At 35.0% G+C, this 21,896-nt stretch overlaps 1 protein-coding gene across 1 annotated transcript in view; it reads left to right on the forward strand.

Moving 5' to 3' along the window:
- Positions 1-21,896, forward strand: part of CNTNAP5 (contactin associated protein like 5) — a 716,034-nt gene that overhangs the window by 312,520 nt on the left and 381,618 nt on the right. The window contains exon 4 of the mRNA XM_006920991.1: positions 12,380-12,527. Within this exon, the coding sequence (XP_006921053.1) occupies positions 12,380-12,527 (148 nt within the window). The remainder of the gene's footprint in view (positions 1-12,379; positions 12,528-21,896) is intronic.

Raw genomic sequence — 21,896 nt, forward strand, 5'->3', positions numbered from 1 at the left:
TTCTTGCTCTGAAAAAAGTTTATTCGTTCATAATGAAGATCGAGTATGTATATACCTCACTAAAATACAAGTTAAAAGGTATTTTAGTGAGGTATATACATAGCCGATCTTCATTATGAAAGAATAAGTGCGAAGATAGAGTTAGAAATAATACACAATGGCAGTTCAGAGAGCAAGGGGATTATGGCTCCTGAGAAACAACAGTACTGAGCAAAGAGAATGGAGATTTAAACAGATGTACAAACCTGGGTTCACATCGCAGTCCCACCGTGGGTAACTTACTGGACCTGTAGGTCTCAGTTTGCTCATTTCCCAAATGCCTAGAAATAACAGAGTCTGTAACAAGGATTGATGTGAGAACATGTACCTGGTCTAAAATTTTCATTCAATAAATGTTCATTCTCCACCCTCTTTTGCCTTGAGAATTGGAATTTGTTTAATAAGGGAGTCAACATTTGACATGAGCTTGAAGAAAAATCTTGATTTAACTAAACATGTGGGACTAACAGTAGTATTAACAGTTATATAGGTCATACATTATGCCAGAACTTTACATTCATGCCAGAACTAGTCTAAGTAATATCTAAGCCATTTATACATTATGTAGAATAATTCTGGCATACAGTATGAACTATTACACACATGTTTACACAAACGCACACGCATGTACAAATACACACACATATCTCTCAATAATCCCATGAGGAATGTACTTTTATTCCCATTTTAAAGTTGGGAAAATATTAGAACAGAAAAGTTAAATATTTGCCCAAGTTCTCAGATTCAGTAAGTTTTAGAGCAGAAATTTGAATTTAAGCACATAGTGCAGAGTTCATCCTCCCAACTCCATACTGAAATACTGCAAAGTCATAGCACAAAAGTACTGCAACAAGATTGCATGTAATATCTGTGACCAACAACAGTAAAATAGCTTAGTTTTGGGAGTTTGCGGTGCATGCAGTGATTGTGAGAAATCAGATGCTTAGAACAGAATGGGATTGGCTTAGAAGGCCTTGAATGTCCGTCCGCCTATTTGACTCAGTTCAAACATTGTCAACATCAAAGTTAGATCAAGTGTGGAATAGTCTGAAAATCACTATTTAAATCTGAGAATGAAGCAAAGTATGAACAGAGACTGAGTGTTCCTCCACGCAGCGAGGTACAAACACACTTATCCAGTTTTGACCCTCTGCATTTGATATGGAGCATGCATACCTCCCTGGTACTGATGCACAAGAGCAGTTGGAAGGATAATTAATGTTGGCAATGGAAGTCTCTGTTGCAAACTATTGGAGAAGGGCTAATCAACTTATAGTTCTAGGAGATTTTTTTGGATAAGAAAAGCTTTAATGTAAAATTTCTTTCATATGTATTATTATCTCAGTTTAATAGATAAAGAAATCAAGGTTCTGAAAGATGATATGAATGGTCTTTGGCTATACATAAAATAATGATAGAAGGTGATTTTCAAGCGTACCTCCCTCCGAAGCCCAGCAACTTTATACTTCATCATGCAACCAAGGATTCAGCACTATTTATCAAGGGGAATCAGGGATAATAACTGAAATGAAGAATGAAGATGTCATGCATTTGCCACCTTCTGTGTTCTATAGCCTTGTGCCAGGTGCTAGAGATACAAAATGAATTAGGGCAGAGGTCCTCAAGGAGACTGCTGTCAAGAGGAAGAGACTTTCACACTATAGCATATAAATTCCAGCCTTTTTGCTGATATGTTGCTATGACAGAAGAGACAATAAACAAGAAGTGTGTCACCAGCTTAAATAAAGAGTTTGGGAAGAGCCTAGTGGAGAAGATGCTTTAAAGAAGGCATTTGTTGGTGTTCTTGAGGGAACTTTTAACATTTTAATATGACAGAAGAAGCGCATGGTGAGGAGAGAAGAAGCAGGAGATGGTCTGAAAAATAGAGAGCTTTAGAAGGCATACTGAGAAATGAATCATTGATCTTAATCTAATGAACTCTCTTGACAGATTGATTAGTTGGGTGTATCACTGGAGAGAGAAAGATTATTGGGAGGCTATTGCAATAATACAGGGAAGAGATGATGAAAGTAGTGGTGAAGATGGAGGGAAGTGAACTATACTTAGGTTTTTTATTTACTCAGGGCCAGACCTCAGAGCTTGCAGCAAACACCCAGGTATTTTGCCTTGGTTTATTAGCCAGCCAAATTAGGATCAGAAATTAATGATTTTTGCATGTACAATAATGTCTTACTTTTTTCTTCTTTCCTTCCTCCTTTCCTCCCTTCCTCCCTTCCTCCCTCCCTCTCTCCCTTCTTTCCTTCCTTCCTTCCTTCCTTCCTTCCTTCCTTCCTTCCTTCCTTCCTTCTCCTTCCTTCCTTCCTTCCTTATGCCTTTGTGCTTCAAGTATCTCTTTTAAAAAAATTAAATGCTGATTTTTCCCTAGGAAGGGTTATTGCTTGAGCTACTAACAATTTGAAAGAAAAAGTTGAAAGTCAGATAAGAGCAGAAATGGAACAAAGGAGTGAGAAAGAAAGGAAAAAGATCATGATGAACTGGGCCTATTATGGAATTTTGCTAAAGGCTGACACTGAGCTTACATCTTTTCTGCAGAGTGCTAGTTTGAGATCCAAGTTTCAGGAAAAAGAATGAAAAAAAAAAAGGCATGATGTCTGCTTTTCTGTTCTTATATTCAGTGAGAATCTTCCATCTCCTCCAAGGTTATCACCCAGGGAAGTTAAATTATCTTTGGAGAAAATCAACTACACGTGAATTGAGGCTTATGTGCTGGTGTAGACGCTGACATTTAGAAATGAGGCAGAAAAACTCTGGGGCAGAAATAATGATAAGAACATCCTAGAGCCTTTTAGTCATCACTTGGCCCTCAAAGTGATAGCTTAGCCTATTCTCTAGCCAATTAAATGTAAGAACCCACAGACTGCAGACCTATAGTCTCCAGTAGCTTACAGGGTCAACAACTGGACCCTCATAGGCACAGACTGCCATCAAGGAAGAAGTATGGGCAACATGTGCTACACACTGACTCCTTCTGATACTTCTTCAAACAGTTTCTGATAAGCTAGCTAGCAAAGCGTTTCTTAACTATATACATTGAAACTTTACTCTGAAATGTTCTATTATAGGAACTAAGAGCACTAAAGTCAGTTGTGGTAGTAAAGGAACTCTATATGTAATATTGTTTTAATTCCCCCTTCAACAAGTGATATTTCATTGAGAAAATATCTTAAAACTTTGATCTTTGCTTTCTCCACCAAAAGCTGTGAATGTAAAATTCTCCTATTATGACTTTATATTCATATTTCTATGGAGCATAATTCCTTTAAGATGTTCCATGAAAAAATAACAGGGTTCTATAATGAACAAAAATTACTGGAATGAATGCCGCATAGTATTCCTTCATTCATTTGACAAATCTCTATGGGGTAACCCCTCACCTGACATTTTAGAAGAAGACCCTCTTCTCATGGAGGTTGCAGTGTTGGGAGAGAGACAAACAGCCAATTGAGATGAGCTTAGGAAGGAAAATAAAGCAAGAAAGAAGGGCGGATTGTGTTGGGGAGGGGAAAAGGAATTGGCAAGATCGACTAAAACCATCATAATGTACATAAAGGAGCTGCAGAGCTCTGCACACTTTTCATCATATTTTTTTTAAATTGTTTTCCTTTGGCCACAGGGCTTTACCCTGGCCACAACGGTTGGACTCTGTAGTTCAAGGCCCAGTCCTCACTGCAACGTCTCTCCTCAACTCCAAGTCCTGTAATAGAAGGCTCTCTTGTCAGCACTCTGCTAAGTTTCTATCTTGCCAAGGAGGAAGTTCAGAAAGATTTCTATTTCTTTTTCAGAACTCGAAGAAGGGGGAAGGTATTATTTTTTGTTTTGTTTTGTTTTGTTTTGTTTTGTTTTGTTTTGTTTTGTTTTGTTTTTGCTTTAGTGGAGTATGAAGTGTCTGATTTTGCTAAGTGGATATTTCAGTTTTTTTCCAATTGTGTACCATATGGTCAAGCTGTCATATGTGTTGGTTTTATAACTCTCAGCATAGAGATGGAAACATAAATATATGACACTGTTGTCAACATTCGCTTTATTACCCTTTATACTTATAACGCAAGTCACACAGAAATCAGAGCCTCTGAACAAACACATCAATGGCAATAGAAGATTTTGATGTCATATGCATGTACTCATATTTAAACAAATATGTATCTTCACATGTATAGTGTCCTCATGAAGAATTAGTGCTCTGGATCATCCACGTCAGTGAACAAAAACAGCACATTTTTACTTAGCTGCAGCTTGATATACATGATTTCCACATTACTAGTTGATTATATTTTATTTTCTAGTAAAAAGTGACCCAGACACTGTAGTTATCAAAGGGAAACTGACAGCCTAATTGTATATACATAAGGTTTCGATTGTTCTAGGAAGAGTTTTGAGCAATTTATTTCAGAAACTTCCTTTAAATCAATGATGCTTAGCTGTAAAGCTTTAAATGGGAAGAGGCTGATGGTGATTTGAGAGTTTTTCAAACTTTTGCTTTCAGACACCTTTACCAATGTCCTTTCTTGGTACTTATAACTCTTGACACTTAGAGAATTCTATTTGTGCTTGAATTATTGATGGAACAGTATTAATATAAAGAGTGTATGGAGGAACACACTGGTTCATCCAACTGGGAGAATGATGAAGAAAAGTGAGAATAAATCACTTTTGATGAGGGACCTGGAGGTAGAGAGATGGATACTCCATGACTATTGGGTGCTATGACTATGAGAAGCCAGCTGTTTCTGCATGAGGTTGAGTGTTGGTCACTGATGGTACTGGAGCTTCCAGTGGGAGAGGCATCTATTTAATTGAAGACATCATGTGCAATCTTTTGTAGGGTACTCGGTAACTTTGCAGGCAAGTCTTACTACATCCCTTCACTGGGAGTAAGCATGGATGCATGTGATGTATTAGAATGAGGTTTCAGTAGTATGTTTGGAGAATTTATCTGATGAGATTTGCATTGCAAATAACTTAAATATGAGTAAGTTAATAATAAAGTGGCCAATATTAAGATTTTACTTATGATTTCATTTTCTGAACCAGCTACATAGTAATCACATTTCAGCATGACCGACAGCTAAGGTCAGGACAGGGAGACTGAAGTCAAAATGACAACCTGGGTACTGACTGCACAAGAGCACATGTGTGATAAAGTTGTGTCAGGGCTGGGATGAGAATGAGGACGCACTCATACCCATTGGAGGTCATTTCCATAGCTAGAGACAGACAAGTATGTCTTCAGTGATACTGTTCCGCAACCCAGAAAGAGTAAGACCACACAGCTCCAATGATACGAAACCAGGATATGAATGCATGTTTGTAGCTAGCTAGTGTGGCTGCACCTGAATTCCCCCATCACCTTGCCGTCAAAGTCAAGAAGGAATGACAGTTTTTCTCTAGTGTATCCTTGAATCCTTGAGTTTTCCTCTACTCTAGAGGTCATACCAGGCAAAGGAGGCAGGATGAAGAGGGGCATGGATTAGTTATCCTCTTCAGAACCATTTTTATTCAGCAATCAAGTGGATTGTCTTCTAATCTAATTAAATAATTGCTCATATAACATTGCAAGCATATATGTATACCACATATGCACTTATAATGACATAATCAGCATTGTACTACAAGCAAGTTAGTGTAGGAAAAAAAAACCAGTATTTGGCAGTTTAATTCTTCTTTTCACCCTCTCTGAATACTATTATTTTAAAATTCCTGACAGCTATCAATAGTGGACAGTGCCTAACACCTAAATCCCATTTTCTTTTCTACAAATGCTTGTCTGAAATCCATTTTGGCACATATCCCTGAACAGCAGTTTGGAACACTGAAGCCTGAGCAGGTTTATCAATTTTAGTTTCAACTTTGCAGTTTGAATGTTAATTAACCTCTGCCTTATTAAAAATGACTTATTAAGTTAAAAAAAAAAAAACATGTATTTCTAATTAGTTCTGGGCTGCTGGTCCTTCCTTAGCTTTAGTTTGCACTTTTTTGGGGGGACAGCCCTTTGAACGTCATTCAGAAAATTTAAGTATGATTGACAGATGCCTTGTACGGGACTTGAGGATATTAAGAAGTCACTGCTTTAGAATATACTATCACACAAAAAATTTTGACACAAAAATAGCAATTGGAAACTTTCTCTGTCTCTCTGTCTTTCTCTGTCTATGTCTGTCTCCCTCTTGTCTATCTCTCTCTTTGAGTATTGCCTGTATTGGTGAGAATCCACAATGCACAATGTCATTTGCATACAGTATTTAATATAAGATTTGCAACTGCTCTGGAAAATTTATTTTCATCACTTCCCAATGAGAAAACCAAGATTCAGAACAGTTATGTTTCTCTATTTATTCATTCCCTCAGTCATTCAGCAACTAATAACAGTGTGAGCAACATTAAGATTCTATTTGTAATTCGCTGATTTTGAAACAACTATATAGATTCAGTGTGGGTTACTGAACACTATCTCAGCATAGCTTTAAGAAATACTGTGTTCTATGTGTTGGCCTAGACATTCCAGTTTATGGTAAGATGTGATCTATATCCCCAAGAGAATTACAGTCCAAGTGCCTAGCTGGGGACAACTGAGCAAATCAGCAGGTGGTTTACATAGGCACCCAGTGCTCATCTCCTTTCCCTCTCACCCTACTGCTTCTCTTAAAATAGCCCCTCAGGCAATGTGATGTGTTTGGCAGAGCCCCGTACTTGAAATAGAAGTCTCCCTGAGAATTGAGAATATTCTCTGTTAAGGTTACTGAGGTGAAATTTGGTTGTTGCACCCGTTATTTCCTGCCCAGACTGCAGTTAGACAAATTAATATTATCTTTCCTGTCGCATCTGGTTGCTTGCAATCTCACTGCCAGTCAAAGTCATCAGTGTGGGTTGACTCCATATGGCGTATCCATTGAATCCAGTGAGTTACTCTGGTGGCAGCTAACCCAGATCTGTCTTCTCTCCATTGATAATGCCAGCGATGCTCCTGTCTTAGCCTCATAGTTTATGCCCTCTCCATTTAGCTGCCTAATTAAGTGGGAGAAAAATATCAGCAACTTTATTATGGCCTCAGGTTCTTCCACTTATAACTTCAATGTTGTTTAATGTCAAGGAATGAGTGTCCAAGGGGAAGGAGCTGAGTGCTGACTCTGGTGCACTCCTTTCATTTACTTAATTGTCCTCCTACATGCTCAATATGATGAGGCCTCCCTGGGCTTCCCTTCCATGTTCTTCATTTTTATAAGCACAGAAGAACTTAAGTTCTCTAAACCTCACGTTTCTTTAACCATTGGAGAAGAAATGTAGGATGAAAGACCAACTTCTGCACCATGTTCCCAGATAGGAATGAAATCAATGAACAGCTTTATCAAGAAGCATGTGCATGATATTTTAAAACAATAATAATAACATTAATCTCATAACAACAGTACAAGGTCTATGCCCAAATATAATATAATATTTTTTGAAGTGGGGTAAGGGAAAAAAAAAAAAACTTCTGAGAAGTGGTTCAGAATTAACCTCTAATTTCTAGGGTCTCATGATGAGGTGGGGGACACCTATATTGACAGGCCATACACTTGTAAAATGTATTACAAATTCAGAAAGGTTTAAACATATGTGTATGAGTGTGTCTTTAGGTGCTCCCTTTAGTGAGGAGGTTGGCTAAAAGCTTCCCAATGATAAATGAGTATACTAAAATATTCAGAGGGCCTAGCAAATGTCTGGTGTGAAGAAGTCTCTCAAAAATGTTAATCATTATTGTGACATAGCAATTATTTGGTTTTCTTTAGAAACCTGGAATATGGGGGTGATAATGGAAGTGAAATAAAAGAGTAACAGGACTTTAATTAGAATCTCTGTAATCCAGATCCAATTTTATAATTTTTCGATTTATGATTTAAACTTCAAAACTAATTATTTATCTCTAAAATAAAGATATTACATATTTCTTATCTCACAAAGATACTATGCTCAAATGAATCAATGAACATTCTTTGCAGTCATTTTCTGCCTCCCATTACCAAAAAAATTACTAATCTGATTTTTATCATCACAGCTTAGTTCTTTCTCTTCTAGAATCAAACTGTGTGAACTCTTTTATGGTTGGCTCTTTTTACTCAACATAATGTTTTGTTACAGATATCAGTAGTTTACAATGCTTTATTGTTGAGTAGTAGTCTAATCTACTAATGTATTGAGTTCTATTAGACTTTTTCTATCTTCTTGAGGTGGAAGCTTACATTTACCTTTCTTATATATATAAGAAAAAAAACTTTAAAGCAATACATTTTCTTCTAAGGACTGCTTTGGCTGTGTTCCACACATTTTGATACATTGTTTTTATTACCACTTAATTTAATTTTTTTTTTTCTAATTTGAATTATGATTTCTTCTTTGACCTATGGGCTATTTAGAAGTGTACTGATTAGCTTCCAAATATTTGAGGGTTTTCTAAGTAACTTTAATTGTGCTTAGAAAACAAACTGGATGGCTTCACTGGTACTTTATCATGTAGGTCATGGTCTCTCTTAGTGAATATTCCATGGTTACTTGAAAACAATGTAAAATTTCCAGTTGTTCAGTGACATATTATATGAACTTTCATTAAGTTAATTTCACCGATAGTGTTGTTTGAATCTTCTATGTCCTTGCTGACTTTTTCCACTTATTCAATCAACTACTGATAGAAGATGTTAAAAACAAACTAAAACTGAAGATTTTCCCCCTTTTGTTTCTGTCATATTTTGCTTCTAATATTTTGAATCTCTAATGTAGATGCATACACATTTAGTTTTTAGTTTTTTTTTATGATAAATTGACCTTTTATAATCTTCAAATGTTTTTTGTATCTTGAAATACAGCCTATTTTGTCTGATATTAGTAGAGGAATTCCAAGTCTATTATGCCTACTATTAGCATGTAATATCTTTTCCCATCATTTTAATTTCAACCTGTCAATCTTTATTTTTAAAAAAGAGTACCACATAAAAAGCATATAGATGAGATTTATTATTATTAGTTTTTATCTAGCCTGACAACTTCTGCCATTTAACTGGAATTTTATTCAGTTTTCTTTTCATGTAATTACCAACTGGGTAAGTTTCAATCTACTATTGTGAAATTTATTTTTATTTTTCTCCCCTGTTTTTTTTTTTCTCATTTCTTATCATATTTTGTATTAAAGCAGTTGTTCCTTTTTTGTTGTATGTTGTTTTTGTGGCTATACATCTTTGTTTTATTTTTATGCATCCTTAACTTATCACAATTCACTTCAAATTGACATTATATTCTTTTATATATAACGTTAGAACCTTAAAATATTATAATTCTATTTATCCTATATTCCATCATCTGTGGCTTTATTGGCATATATTTACTTCTATGTATGTTAGAAACATCACAATACATCAATATTATTTTTCTTTAAATTGTGCATTGATTTTTTAAAATGTTTAAGAAAAGAAACAAATAGACTTTTATATTTACCCATATACTTTCCACTTTAAGTGCTTTTCATTCCTTCCTGTACACTGAGAATTCTACCTGGCATCAATTTCTTCAGATTATAGAACTTATGTAGCAATTATTATCAGTGGGAGTCTGTAAGTAATACGTTGTCTCAGATTTTATTTATATAAAACAGTGTTTATTTTTACTTTAGATTTAAAAGCTATTTTTGCTGGATATAGATTGCTGGGTTGACAGTTTCCTACTTTTGATATTTGTTTGCCTCCAATGTTTCTCATGAGAACTCAGCTGTCATTCTTATTGTTGTTAAAGTATCTTCAACCATTGAGCTGGCTTTGGATAGGAAGTAACTTAAGGCATCCAACAGGGCCTTGGGATTCAAACACCAGAAAAGAAAGAACATCTTCCTTGTTTTCATCTCAACCTACAACTTCTGCATTGCTAAGTGGTGATTGTCTTTGATTTTGTCAGAAGATGAGCTTGGTGGGAATTTGGTTGCAGTTTTCTCTAGACTCAATCTGCTTGTACATTTAAGTGTTTCTGAGCTGATTTTCCACTGCTAGCTCTAGGAGGTCCCTAAGACCACACACTGCATGATTTGAGATCTCAAAACTTTGAGGCCTTGGGTCTGCTTGGACATGAGACTATGAAACCATGAAACTGCAAATGATAAGACTCTGGGGTAGTGTGATTTGGGGACTGTAAGACTTTGCTATCATAAGACTGTAAGACGGTAAGATTTGGAAGGATTAAGTAGCTTGCCCAATGTTACACAATGGTGCCAGGAGGTTGCCCCCTTCTGATGGTAATCCAGGATCCTCTCATCAGAGTACACAATACATAAGTTAAGGGATCTTATAAAGGAGTCCAAAGGTAACAAAATAAGCCTTTTATCTGGAATTATGCAACCAGTATTTCAATGTCAATTTAAGATATACTCAGTCTACAACTTACATAGAACCCAATAAGGGGCACCCTATCACCCTCAGTGTGAGTAAGGTCTTATTAAAAGTTCAGTTAGATAAGAGATGCTACAGACCCTGGGACTTTACATGTAGGAGATGAGCTGTACAACACATGATTAAGAGGGAAGCCAGAGGAATGGAAGGCACCTCAGTTAGGTTGTAGAAAAACATAAAATCTTTTTACTCCATTAAAAGAATGCAAAACTACAAAATCATCAATATTCCATCCCTACAAATGTATATATCAAAGAAGTATGGACAAAATTAGATTTTAAAAATAACTAAACTCTACAGGGAAGAGCTTATCTTAAGTGAGCAAGGGATTGTGGAAATTTTATACCTGTGCCAGTTGCTAAATTATGGAGCAGAACATATGGAAGGACAAGTCTGCCAAATAAAAACATTATTTTTAGATATAGAGAAAATTAGCAACCATTGAGAAATATGTGGACTGAAATGTTGGATTTGACTCTTGAAGAATATCTCTCCACCAAGTCATTACACAAAGGTTTTGCTGTAAGTATAGTTGCAAAGTAGAAAGTGACTTCTTCATAAGGTACTTCATAATATATAATAGTGATTATATCAACTGTTTTATATCAGACTTATTAGCCATTGTGTGTTTTATGTGCAGCAGAAATGACAGATTTTTCAAGGTACCCTAAATTCACAAGTGTTTTAAGGATATACCAGGACTGAGATTCAGATCTTTGAAAATAGATTTCATTAAATAGATAAACTACTTTACTTGCTGTTACTTTGGCCATTTGATAAACCAATGGATCTACTGATTTGTTGGGATTGAAGGACGTTAGCTATCAGGGTTTATCTATAAATATTTAAGTCAGTAAGGAAGACAGATGATGACTTATAACGAACCAAAAAAAAAATAGATCTGTGTGCCAGCTGACATCAAATCTTAAAGATTAGGTACAATAAGGATGATGAAAAAGTTCTGGGGATGAAGATTGATGATTAATAGTTGAATAACAATGTGAATGTACTTAATGACACTGAACTATATACTTTAAAATGATTAAAATGATAAATTTGCTATTATGTGTATTTTATTCTAATGGGAAAAAAATAGGTATGAAACTTTGAATTCCATCTGCAGAAAAATTTCTACTCCAGAAATCATTCATCTAAATGAAGGCTAGGAAGTTATAATTTTAGTGTGCCGAATAGCTCCCATGTTATGTGTTCCTTTGCTTAAACTTCATAAGAAAATGTGAAAATAAATCACATAAAAAACAGAGCCTTGTAACAATTAACAATGGAATAGTTGAAAAGTATAAGGCTGTGGAAAAACCATAGGCTTTGAAATAAGACAGCTTGGAATTGAATCTCAGATCAATTAGTAACCAATTGGATAATTTGAAGATTTTTTTTCTCCTCTTTTTCTTTCTAGGCTTCAGGCTTTGTTTTGTTTTGTTTTGTTTTTATCTGTAAAATGGTAATAATAGAAAGTGCGTAGCATAGTGACTGACTACAATTAATGGTAAAAATGACTTCAAAAAAATCCTTTCATTCGAAGAGGAGATTGTCAGTTATCTTCTATGCCACAGTGATCATGAACATTAGGGATATCAAAATTTCATTGTATTATTGATTTTGTAAAGCTTTTAGATGTCAAGTCAAATGACTTGCTAGGATTAGCTGAGTGATAAACTAGGGGGATGGATTCTTAAAGAATAATGTAAAGTGTTTCTGAAAAAAATATATAACACATACTACAGAGTTTTTACCCTAGTCAGATTTTATTTGAAATATCTGAGAAACTGAGGATTTTCTCTGAAAGTCTTGATGGAGTACATATCTGGATTTCCACTGATGTTTCTTGAGCTCTGGAATGTAAAGGAGATCTCATGGTACCACAGATCTCACTAGGTCTCCCCTTTTCTCTGCAGACATTTGCAGGAAACGTGAATGCAGACAGTGTGATGCACCACAAGTTACCGCACTCTGTGAGAACACGGTTTGTTCGTTTTGTGCCCCAGGAATGGAATCCAAGTGGAAAGATTGGCATGAGGGTTGAGGTCTACGGATGCTCCTATAGTAAGTACCCACGTGGACTGTCAATACGGGTGTGTTTGTGAGTGGTGCTATCCACATAGTATCAGTTTATATACATTGAGAATAGCAATCTTAATTGTTTTACAGTTATTTCTAGACTTTAATGACCTATGAATATTTGAAAATGTGAAATTTAACCCAGAGAAGAGGAAAAGAAAAAAAATCTCTTCTACTTAGAAAAAAAGGAGATTGGAGGTAATGATGGTTTAATGATATAAGTTCAAAATTAAGAATTCTGAAGTTAGAGTTCCTGTTTGTCCTTGCAGTAAAAGAATAATTTAAGCTCAGTTTTTTTGTTTTTATTTTTCCCAGAGGGAGTGAGCATTAAAAAGTTCTCCCTTACCTCAGAAATATAGGATAAAAATTAGTTCTCTCTATTGACTTTTCTAGAAGAGAAGAAGGAATATTTTGACCTAGTGTAACACATGGAATGCTTCTCTCCTGAAATTATGATAGCTCTTCTCTCTTCTGTGAATTGCTTGTACTGAATTTAAAGTAGAGCCCATCTTCCATATAAGGAAAGTTGTAAACATGGGTAGAACTGTTAATCACTCTAAAATAAGGTCAAAATAATGCAGGAATGGTTTCCATCCCTATAATTCTCCCCTGCAGGTTTTATATTTAATCTAAAATTGCCCAATAATAATTTTTTTTTCTGATTTAGCAGTGACATATCTGCTTATACACTATAACCTATAATGAATAAACACAGTTGATCACTACCATTTTAATATAAATTAATTAAATAGATTCCTGGTTTTGGTTATAGGAGTGCCTGCCTCATGGTTTACATGATTGCACTGTTTTCCATTATATGATCAACTAAATGCCTGTATCAGAATCATCTGGAATATATCTTAAAAATGCATTTCCATAACTCTGTCTTAAATATATTGGATTATGATTTTTGGAGGAAAGAATTCGGAAAACTGAGTGTTGATGAACTTCTCAGCGAAGCTATGAACATAGAAAATTTACTAAAAATAAAGTCCTGCAAAGAGGGGATTTACTTGTGAAATTACTGTTTTTATTCTAAACAAACCCTTTCAAAAAGAATGTATTTTAGAACAGATGTATCAATAAAACATGAAGCCAAGGAAAGACTGCCTTCACTTTAATCCTTATATCACAAAGCACAGAACATCTACAAGGATATATGCTACCTATCCCAGGATCTCTGAGATATTCAGATTTTCTTGTTACCTTTCTTAAAATTAATTATTTTTGTATTACATTTGATATACAGTATTATGTCAGTTATATTACTTTCAGGTATACAATATGGCAATTTGATATTTTTATACCTTACAATGTGATCACCCTACTAATTCTAGGAATCATCTTTTGCCATGTAAACTTATCACAATATTATTGACTGTATTCCCCTTCACCTTTCACCTGCCCCAACACTTTCCCCTCTGCTAACCATCTTTTTTGTCTCTATTTCTATGAGTCTGATTTTGTTTTGTTTTGTTTGTTTGCTTTTTTTTTTCTCGATTCCACATATAAGTAAAACATATGGCATTTTTTTTTCTGTCTGACTTATTTCACTTAACATAGTATTCTCTAGGTCGATCCATGTTGCCATAAATGGCAATATTTTATTTTTGTTTATTGCAGAGTAATAGTCCATTATAAATGTAAGTCTTGAAATCATAAAACTCTTAGAAGAACACATAGGTAGTAAACTATTTGACATCAGTCTGAGTAATATCCTTTAGGATATGTCTCCTCCAGCAAGGGAAATGAGAAAAAACAAACAAATGGGACTTCATAAAACTAAAAAGTTCTGCACAGTGAAGAAAATCATAAACAAAATAAAAAGCCAACCTACTGAATGGGAGAGTATACTCATAAATTATATAACAAATAAGAGTTTGATATCCAAAATCTACAAATAATTCATACAATTCAATAACAATAATTAAAAAAAAAAAACATTTTGATCAAAAAACAGGCAGAGGACATGAAAAGACATTTTTTTTTCCCAAAGAAGACACACAGAAAGGCAACAGACATATGGAAAGATGCTCACCATCCCTAATCACCAGAGAAATGAAAATCAAAACTCTAATGAAATATCATCTCACACCATCAGAATGGCTATTATCAAAAAGTCAACAAATACATGTTTGTAAGGATGTGGAGAAAAGGAAACCCTCAGGCATTGTTGGTGGGATTGCAAATTGCTGTAGCCACTATGGAAAACTATGTGAAGTTTCCTCAAAAAAACTAAAAAAATATTACTGTCTTATGACCCAGCATCTCCACTTCCAACATTTATTCAAAGAAAACAAAAACTCTTATTCAAAAAGATGTATGCATTTCTATGTTTATTGTAGCATTTTTACAATAGTCAAGATATGGAAGTAACCTAGGTGTCTACTGGTAGATGAATGGATGAAGATATGGTGTATATATTGTTACCTCTTCTCTTGATGATATTTGTCAGTACTAGGAGGTTTAACTTTTAAGTACAACTTGAAGCTTTCATGGTGAAGTAAAAATGTTATTTATATTATTACTTCAACTATTTATTTTGTTGTAATAATCCTATTACTCTTTGATATGACCTTATTGTTTTCTATCAATCCAGTCAGCTGTCCTTGTTTCTCATCCCATTGTTCTTGCTGCAGGAAAGACTAATATCGAATTAAATAACAGACTCTAGGGTTGAATGAAACCTTAGAGAGGCATATTTAACTTTTTCTGGTGATGAACCCCTTTGAGAATCTAATGGCAGCAAAAAAAAAAAAAAAAACTCTCTTAAGAAAAGTGCCCACAGTGACTTGCATCTTTTTCTACAATATTAGGAGGTTCATGGATCTGCGAAAGCCCAATTCTTGACCAAAATAAGAGCTGTCTTTGAGGTAGTTCAGTCCTACACGGACTCCTCACCAGGTAGGCTCCACTTCTAGCAAGTGCATCCTCTAAGGGAATAAATTACTTTCAGGAAAATAGTCTTAGTGATGGGAAGTTAACCACCTTTGGGAGCTCATGGACACAGAACCTCCTTCTCTGTGATGATCTTCAAGCTGATACTCTAATATCTTTGATCACTAGTCCTGTATTTGGCACTTTTTCCATTTGGAAAAAAAGGAAAATATCTTGCAATTTCTATCTCAAATCAACAGCTCAGCATGTCCTCTGGATCCAAAACTCCCCTTCAACATTGTCTTATTCCATTTTTCACGGAGTTATTTCTATAAACATACCATTTTGCTGTAAAAGCAATCAAATCAAATAAAAACAACAAAAGAACTGTGCCCCTATTTAACAACTCCCTCTACCCAATTTTCACAGAATAACTTCTCTCCAAAACCTGTCTTTAGTTACTTTTATTATTTGTTCACCTCTCTTCATACTGCAAGTGATTTCAGTCAATTTTTAGACATGTGGTGTTCAGTTAAATGTGTCAACTTGCCTACACTATAGTCCCCAGTTATTCAACTAAACATTAATCTAGCTGTTACTGTGGTGTAATTAATGTCTACAATCATGGGACTTTAAGTAAAAGAGATTATGTTCTATAATCTGGTTGGGGAAGATTCAGACAGTGGAAAGACATTTTAGATCAGAACTGAGGTTTTCCTGAAGAAGAAGAAATCCCACCTGTGGCCTGCAGCTACCCCTTGTGATGGCCTGCCTATTAGATGGATTTCAGACTTGCCTAACAATCCCCCATAGTCACATTAGCCAATTCCTCAATTCCTTGCAATAATTCTCTCTTTCTCTCCCTCTCTCTTTCTCCTCATAAAGAGAAAAACTAGTGGTTCTATTTCTCCCTGACTAATGCAGAATGCTCTATATTAACAACTTCAATAAAGACCACCAGTGACCTCCATGTAGCCAATCCAATAGCCATTCACTATTCTTACATCACTCATCTCCTCAGTCATGTTTGGTTAAATTAGCTATTTCTAGTTTTTGAAAACCTGGCCTTTCTTTCTCTATCATCTGTTACTTCTACTCATTCGCAGAACTTGGTCTCAGGACTTCTACTTTCCATCTTCCTCCTGCCATGCTTAGCTGAATTTATAGGGATTCATGATTTTAAATACCATCTATATGATCTCCTCCACATCTGTGACTCTTGGCCTGACATCTGGAATTATACATGCAGTATACTTGATAAGTCTACTTGAAAATCTAATATATACCTAAAGTTTAATATAGAAAAAATAGAACTCTTGATTATCATTCTCTCAACATCTTACTCATTTACTTCTCCTCCATCTTAATAACTTGCACCACTATTCATCTACTTGTTAGAGCAAAAACCCAGGAGGCAGTCTTGATGCCTTCTTTTCCATAATTTCTACTCTTTTGCAATTTATTTACGGTTCATAGCAACTCTACCAGTTCTTTTCTTCACAACACATCCTAAATTCATGTACTTACCCTGCATTCCTAAGTAGAAGCCTCTGTCAGTACAACCTGCATTATTAGTAGACTCCTACCTGGAGTTCCTGTTCATAACACAATCTCCCCAGACCTATTTTTTTTTTAATGCAAGAGCCAGTGATCTTTATAAATAAGAAATAAAATTCTTCTACCCGTTTCACCTAAAATAAAATTGAAATTTCTTATTTACCAACATGTAAAATTCCTTATTGAATATCCCATACCTACCTCTTCAACTCCCTTCTATTTCTCTCCATACATAAAAATTCTCTTATTATTCCTTAAACATGCCAGACTGTTTTTTGTTTATTTGTTTTACCTCAAGGCTTTTGCCCTTTCTGATTCTTAGGCACAGATGATTTTTCACAGAATTTACATGGTTAGCTCTTTTAGTATACGTGATTCTCAATTACAATGCCACTTCTTCACAGGAGTCCAGTCTTATTACCCCTCTAAATTCACCTGTCCTACTTCCTTTGCACCAGCATTAACTTATATTTATATGACATGCTTTTATTTTGTCCTAAGTGCCACCCGCAAACCAAAATATTGGTTTTATTTTACTTATTATTTTTTTGTTGTTATTATTGGCCTTCTCAAGCCCCTGCACCAGAATCTAAGTGCCATAACAGCAGACACCTTACCTATCAAGTGCCAGCACCTAGTAGGCACAAATAGATATTTAATAAATATTTATGGAATAGATGGACATTTTTATCAGTTCAGTCTTGTTTTCTCAATGTGAGCAACTAGATTAATCTGGAATTATTTGTTGTAAATATACCCATTCTAGGGAATTAAGAAATCTTTTCTATGGGCTTATAAACCTTTGTTTCAAACTTCTATTGAAATATGTTGATAAAGATTGGTAGAAATCTTATAGTTCTATAATTTCTTAAGACAAACTTTTAATATTTTAGAAATAGCTGGATATTCATTCACTATTCACTCATTTAGTCATTCAGTTGACAACATTTATTTAGCATTTAAGACGTACCAAGCATTATGCAAAGCTTTAGCAATATATGCAATAAATAAGACCTTTTTCTGGACTTTTATAAGTCCTGTATTTTTGAAGCATTTTTTGAAATATATATATATATATATTTTTTAAATTAATTGTGTAATTGTATTTTTGACAACTATTTACCCCAACTCAACTCTAAACTTCTATAAGACAGTACCTGTGCTTGTCAGGTATCCCCATGCTCTGCCCATTCCAATGTTTAGTATACCATATACTTTCAGTAAGTATCTGTCGAATGATTGACATTGTTGATATTCATAGATGTGATAACAGGCACGTACATAAAAATCTGTAATAAGGGACCGTATATGCTTATAGAAATCTGTAAGAAGAAAAAGTAAGCAAGTGTCACTATTGGTGTCAGAATGCCAAAAACATCACCACCTCTGCTGAGTCTCAGAAGTTCAGTAGTCACATGTCTGCAGAAAGGAGTTCAGGCAGCAGGAAGGGTCAGCCCAAAGGGAAGCAGGGGGAAGCTGCATGGTTTCTTCTGTATAGTGCACAAGAAACAAGGAATGAGAAAGTGTGAAATGAAGATGCGTGCCTCTCTTTGTTCCTGCATTTCTCATGCTGTCTGAACCTTCTTTCCAGTAGCTTAACAGAGAATTCATCCACCCTGCAGGAGCAAAGACATGTAATTCTTCCAGATAAGGTCTACTCTTTACAGTTTAAACAGCATTCTTCTTATTAGAGAAGTCAAAGCAGACTGGGAACTGAGTTTTACTGTCTTTTAGTTGTCTGTCAATGTTACAGATTCTGCCCCAAATGGAGGCTTTTGTTTTTTTTGTCCTTCTTATTCTCTCTCCATATCTGGCTTAATCCCAGGCCTGTAGATTTCTTTTACAAGCTCCTCACCTCTCTATCTTGTGCATTTTAGTTCTCATGTATTTTAGCCTACATCCCACTTACCACATTTATTTCTGAACTTTCCTGACTCAACACTTCAGGAGCTGCTCTGATGGTCTCCTTGTTGCCAAACCTTGCTAAGTGAGCACCAACTCATCCCCTCCAAGACTCCACATAGCCTTTGGCAGAGTCAACACTCCTCATGTATTTTGTACTCCACCTAGTTTCATTTATCGCATCCCCCATATTCAATTTTCATCAAGTGCACAGACTGTGATCTTCTCTCCTGATTCCATGTGTTCATAATTGCTGCTGCTTTTTTTTTTTCTGAAATATCCTCATTATCTTTTACTGGGATGATTTCTGATTGTCATTCTCCATCCAGATCAAATATCACCTATTTTTAAAGTCTTTCTGACTCCCAGACCTTGTCATGTAACCCCTTTTTATGCTTTATACTTCAATTCTAAGTTATATCTTGTTAAATTAAAGTTAGCTGGTACTTCCTGCCTATCCCTAGTGTTCTGAAATGTGGGCATCATGTCTTGCCTCTTTAATTTCCATGTCCTAGATCAGTGTCTAACAACTGTCATATGCTCCACCAATGTTTAATGTGTATTTAATTTTTTGAACTCAGAGGATAGCCAACCGTATTCATTTTTTTTTTAACATTTTGATTGTATTTTTTAACCTTACTATTTCTTATGGGGGCCTCCTTTATCTTGTATGTGCATATACATTTTATGGATGCTAAAAATTATGAGCTTATTAGACTCTTCCTTATACATGGGTTTCTTTAATACCTCACACTTTCTCATTGAATAATTGAAATTATCCATGGTTGCAATTCCTAAATTTAAGGTATTTGGAGCCTCCTAAGCCTGTTCTCATATATTCTATTTTAAATCTCTAGAAGTAAAACAGGTCTCCATTTTCCTTAAGTATTTGGGTTTTTTTGTTTGTTTGTTTGTTTGTTTCTTTTTAATAATTTCTCTTTAAATTCCTTCATTCCCTTTTATAAATGCCAGATGACTGCTCCAGTTAATGAGGTTCCTGTTGTTTCTGTCACCAGAGCCATCTTTTTGTCCTGGTCATAATGAAGTTAAGAGCAACAGATTTATTTTGCATGTTCAGATATAAACAATTGAACAAGTGGTCTGCTCTTAAAAAAAATGAACCTTCCAGAAAACTCTCTTGACTTCTTTGAGCCTCTGTCTTCTCATCTCTAAATGACATAATTACTTTAAAGTCTGCTATGTTAGTTTTTAGATATGATGTATAAAGCATAGGGCAGAGTATCTGGCAAAAAATAGCTGGTACTAATATTAAGCGTATATCCATAGAGGAAACCCCTCTATTTCCATTACATGTTGCTTTTTGTGGAACATTATCCTCCATCAGGCAAGAGCTCTTTCTTAGACTAAAATCTGTATCTGCTACTTTTTTTCAATTCTGTTGTTAGAGGCTCTTGGATCTCAATTCGCTGCCACACCCAGATTCTCTCTCTATGAAGATTAAAATTAAAAGTGGTCCCCTACTGTGTTCTACAAAGACACAAGGTCTTACATTATAATCACTACTGCTAAATAATTTCATAAAGTAAATAATTCCATGATTAACCAAGAAAATAATTTTAATTTCTTTAAAGAATTTTATTCTTAACAAGTTAAGCCTTCTTCTGGCTTTATGTCACATTAATTTCGGCTATGACACATATTTCATGTATGGATAGCTGGCAGCCAAGCTGGTTATATTCTCATAAGAATATTCTCATAAGAATTATTGAATACCACTTCATTACTATTTTCCTCCTGTGTCCCCTCCATTGTGAACTGGAGTATCTGTTTTTTTTCTTTAAGTTTTGCATGGGTATTTTCTCCTTCTGATCAATCGATCAGTCTTTGGCCAAATGTGCTCATGCTGGTGAATGAAATAATTAAAAAACATGGGTCCTGCTACATTATTGAATCCATGATATAAAGATGCACACCTAAAGATGTCAGTATGGAATGGTATAAATTTATTCATCTCTTGTATGTACTCCAAAAAAAAAAGATGAGGAAGTGAGGAGAATCATTTTGAGTTTTAATGAATGACAACTCTTTTCTTAGAGAGAAAGTCAATATATTTCCTATTAGTGGCAACTTTTTCGTCATTAAATTAACAATTACCATTAGAAATGCCACCATCATCATCATCAACATCCCCTCCCCCACTGTCATTTAGTATGCACAATATGGTGCAACGCACACTCCAAAACTCATAACAATCCTTTAAGATAGCAATTACTATTTGTAAGTACTATGGAAAAGAAACTAAAATTTTTAAAGGTAAAGAGATTTATAAATAAGTTAAATAATTTGTATCCTGAGAGAAATATTTCTCCTGAACTCTAAAAAATATATATTTATTTACCTTATTGATACCTCAATTTGGTTATGTTGTAAATAGCCACAATTTAACATATTCCTAAGAGAACTTTTAATCAACTTACTTGTACCCTCCAACCACACTCAATATCTTCTTGTGGTCTTTCTCATCTTGATAAATACTACTAATTGCCCAAACCAGACATGAGGATCTTTCTTGAAGTTTTTCTTCTCCCTTACTTCCCACAGTAAATCTATCAACAAGTATACTCAGGATTACTTCCAAAAATCTCACAAATATACATCTATTTATTTTCATCTTCACTAGTTACCATACTATTTCAACCTTCTATCACCTGAGTGTCAAACTCAGCAACCCACTTTCACTCATTTCTTTTAGTCCATTATCTCTGCCTCAGCATAATCTGCTACAGGATTATCATTAAATACAGAGCTGAGATACATCCTGCTGCAATGGCTTCTGCCTGCACTTAGGAACAAAACCAGAATCTTCTGCATAAAGAACAGTCCTTGTAGAATCTGGCCTCTGCCTACTTCACTGGCCTTAGTATCTGGCAATATCCTTTCTCTATTTGGGCTCAAATCCTACTGGTCTCCCTTTCTGCCCTCTATTATGCCATACTCTTTCCTGTCTCAGGGCTTTTATATGCTAATTCTTCTGCCTGAAATGTCTCCCTCCCTGTT

The sequence above is a fragment of the Pteropus alecto genome, unplaced genomic scaffold (assembly GCF_000325575.1).
Source record: "Pteropus alecto unplaced genomic scaffold, ASM32557v1 scaffold3, whole genome shotgun sequence".
In the NCBI taxonomy this organism is placed as follows: Eukaryota; Metazoa; Chordata; class Mammalia; order Chiroptera; family Pteropodidae; genus Pteropus; species Pteropus alecto.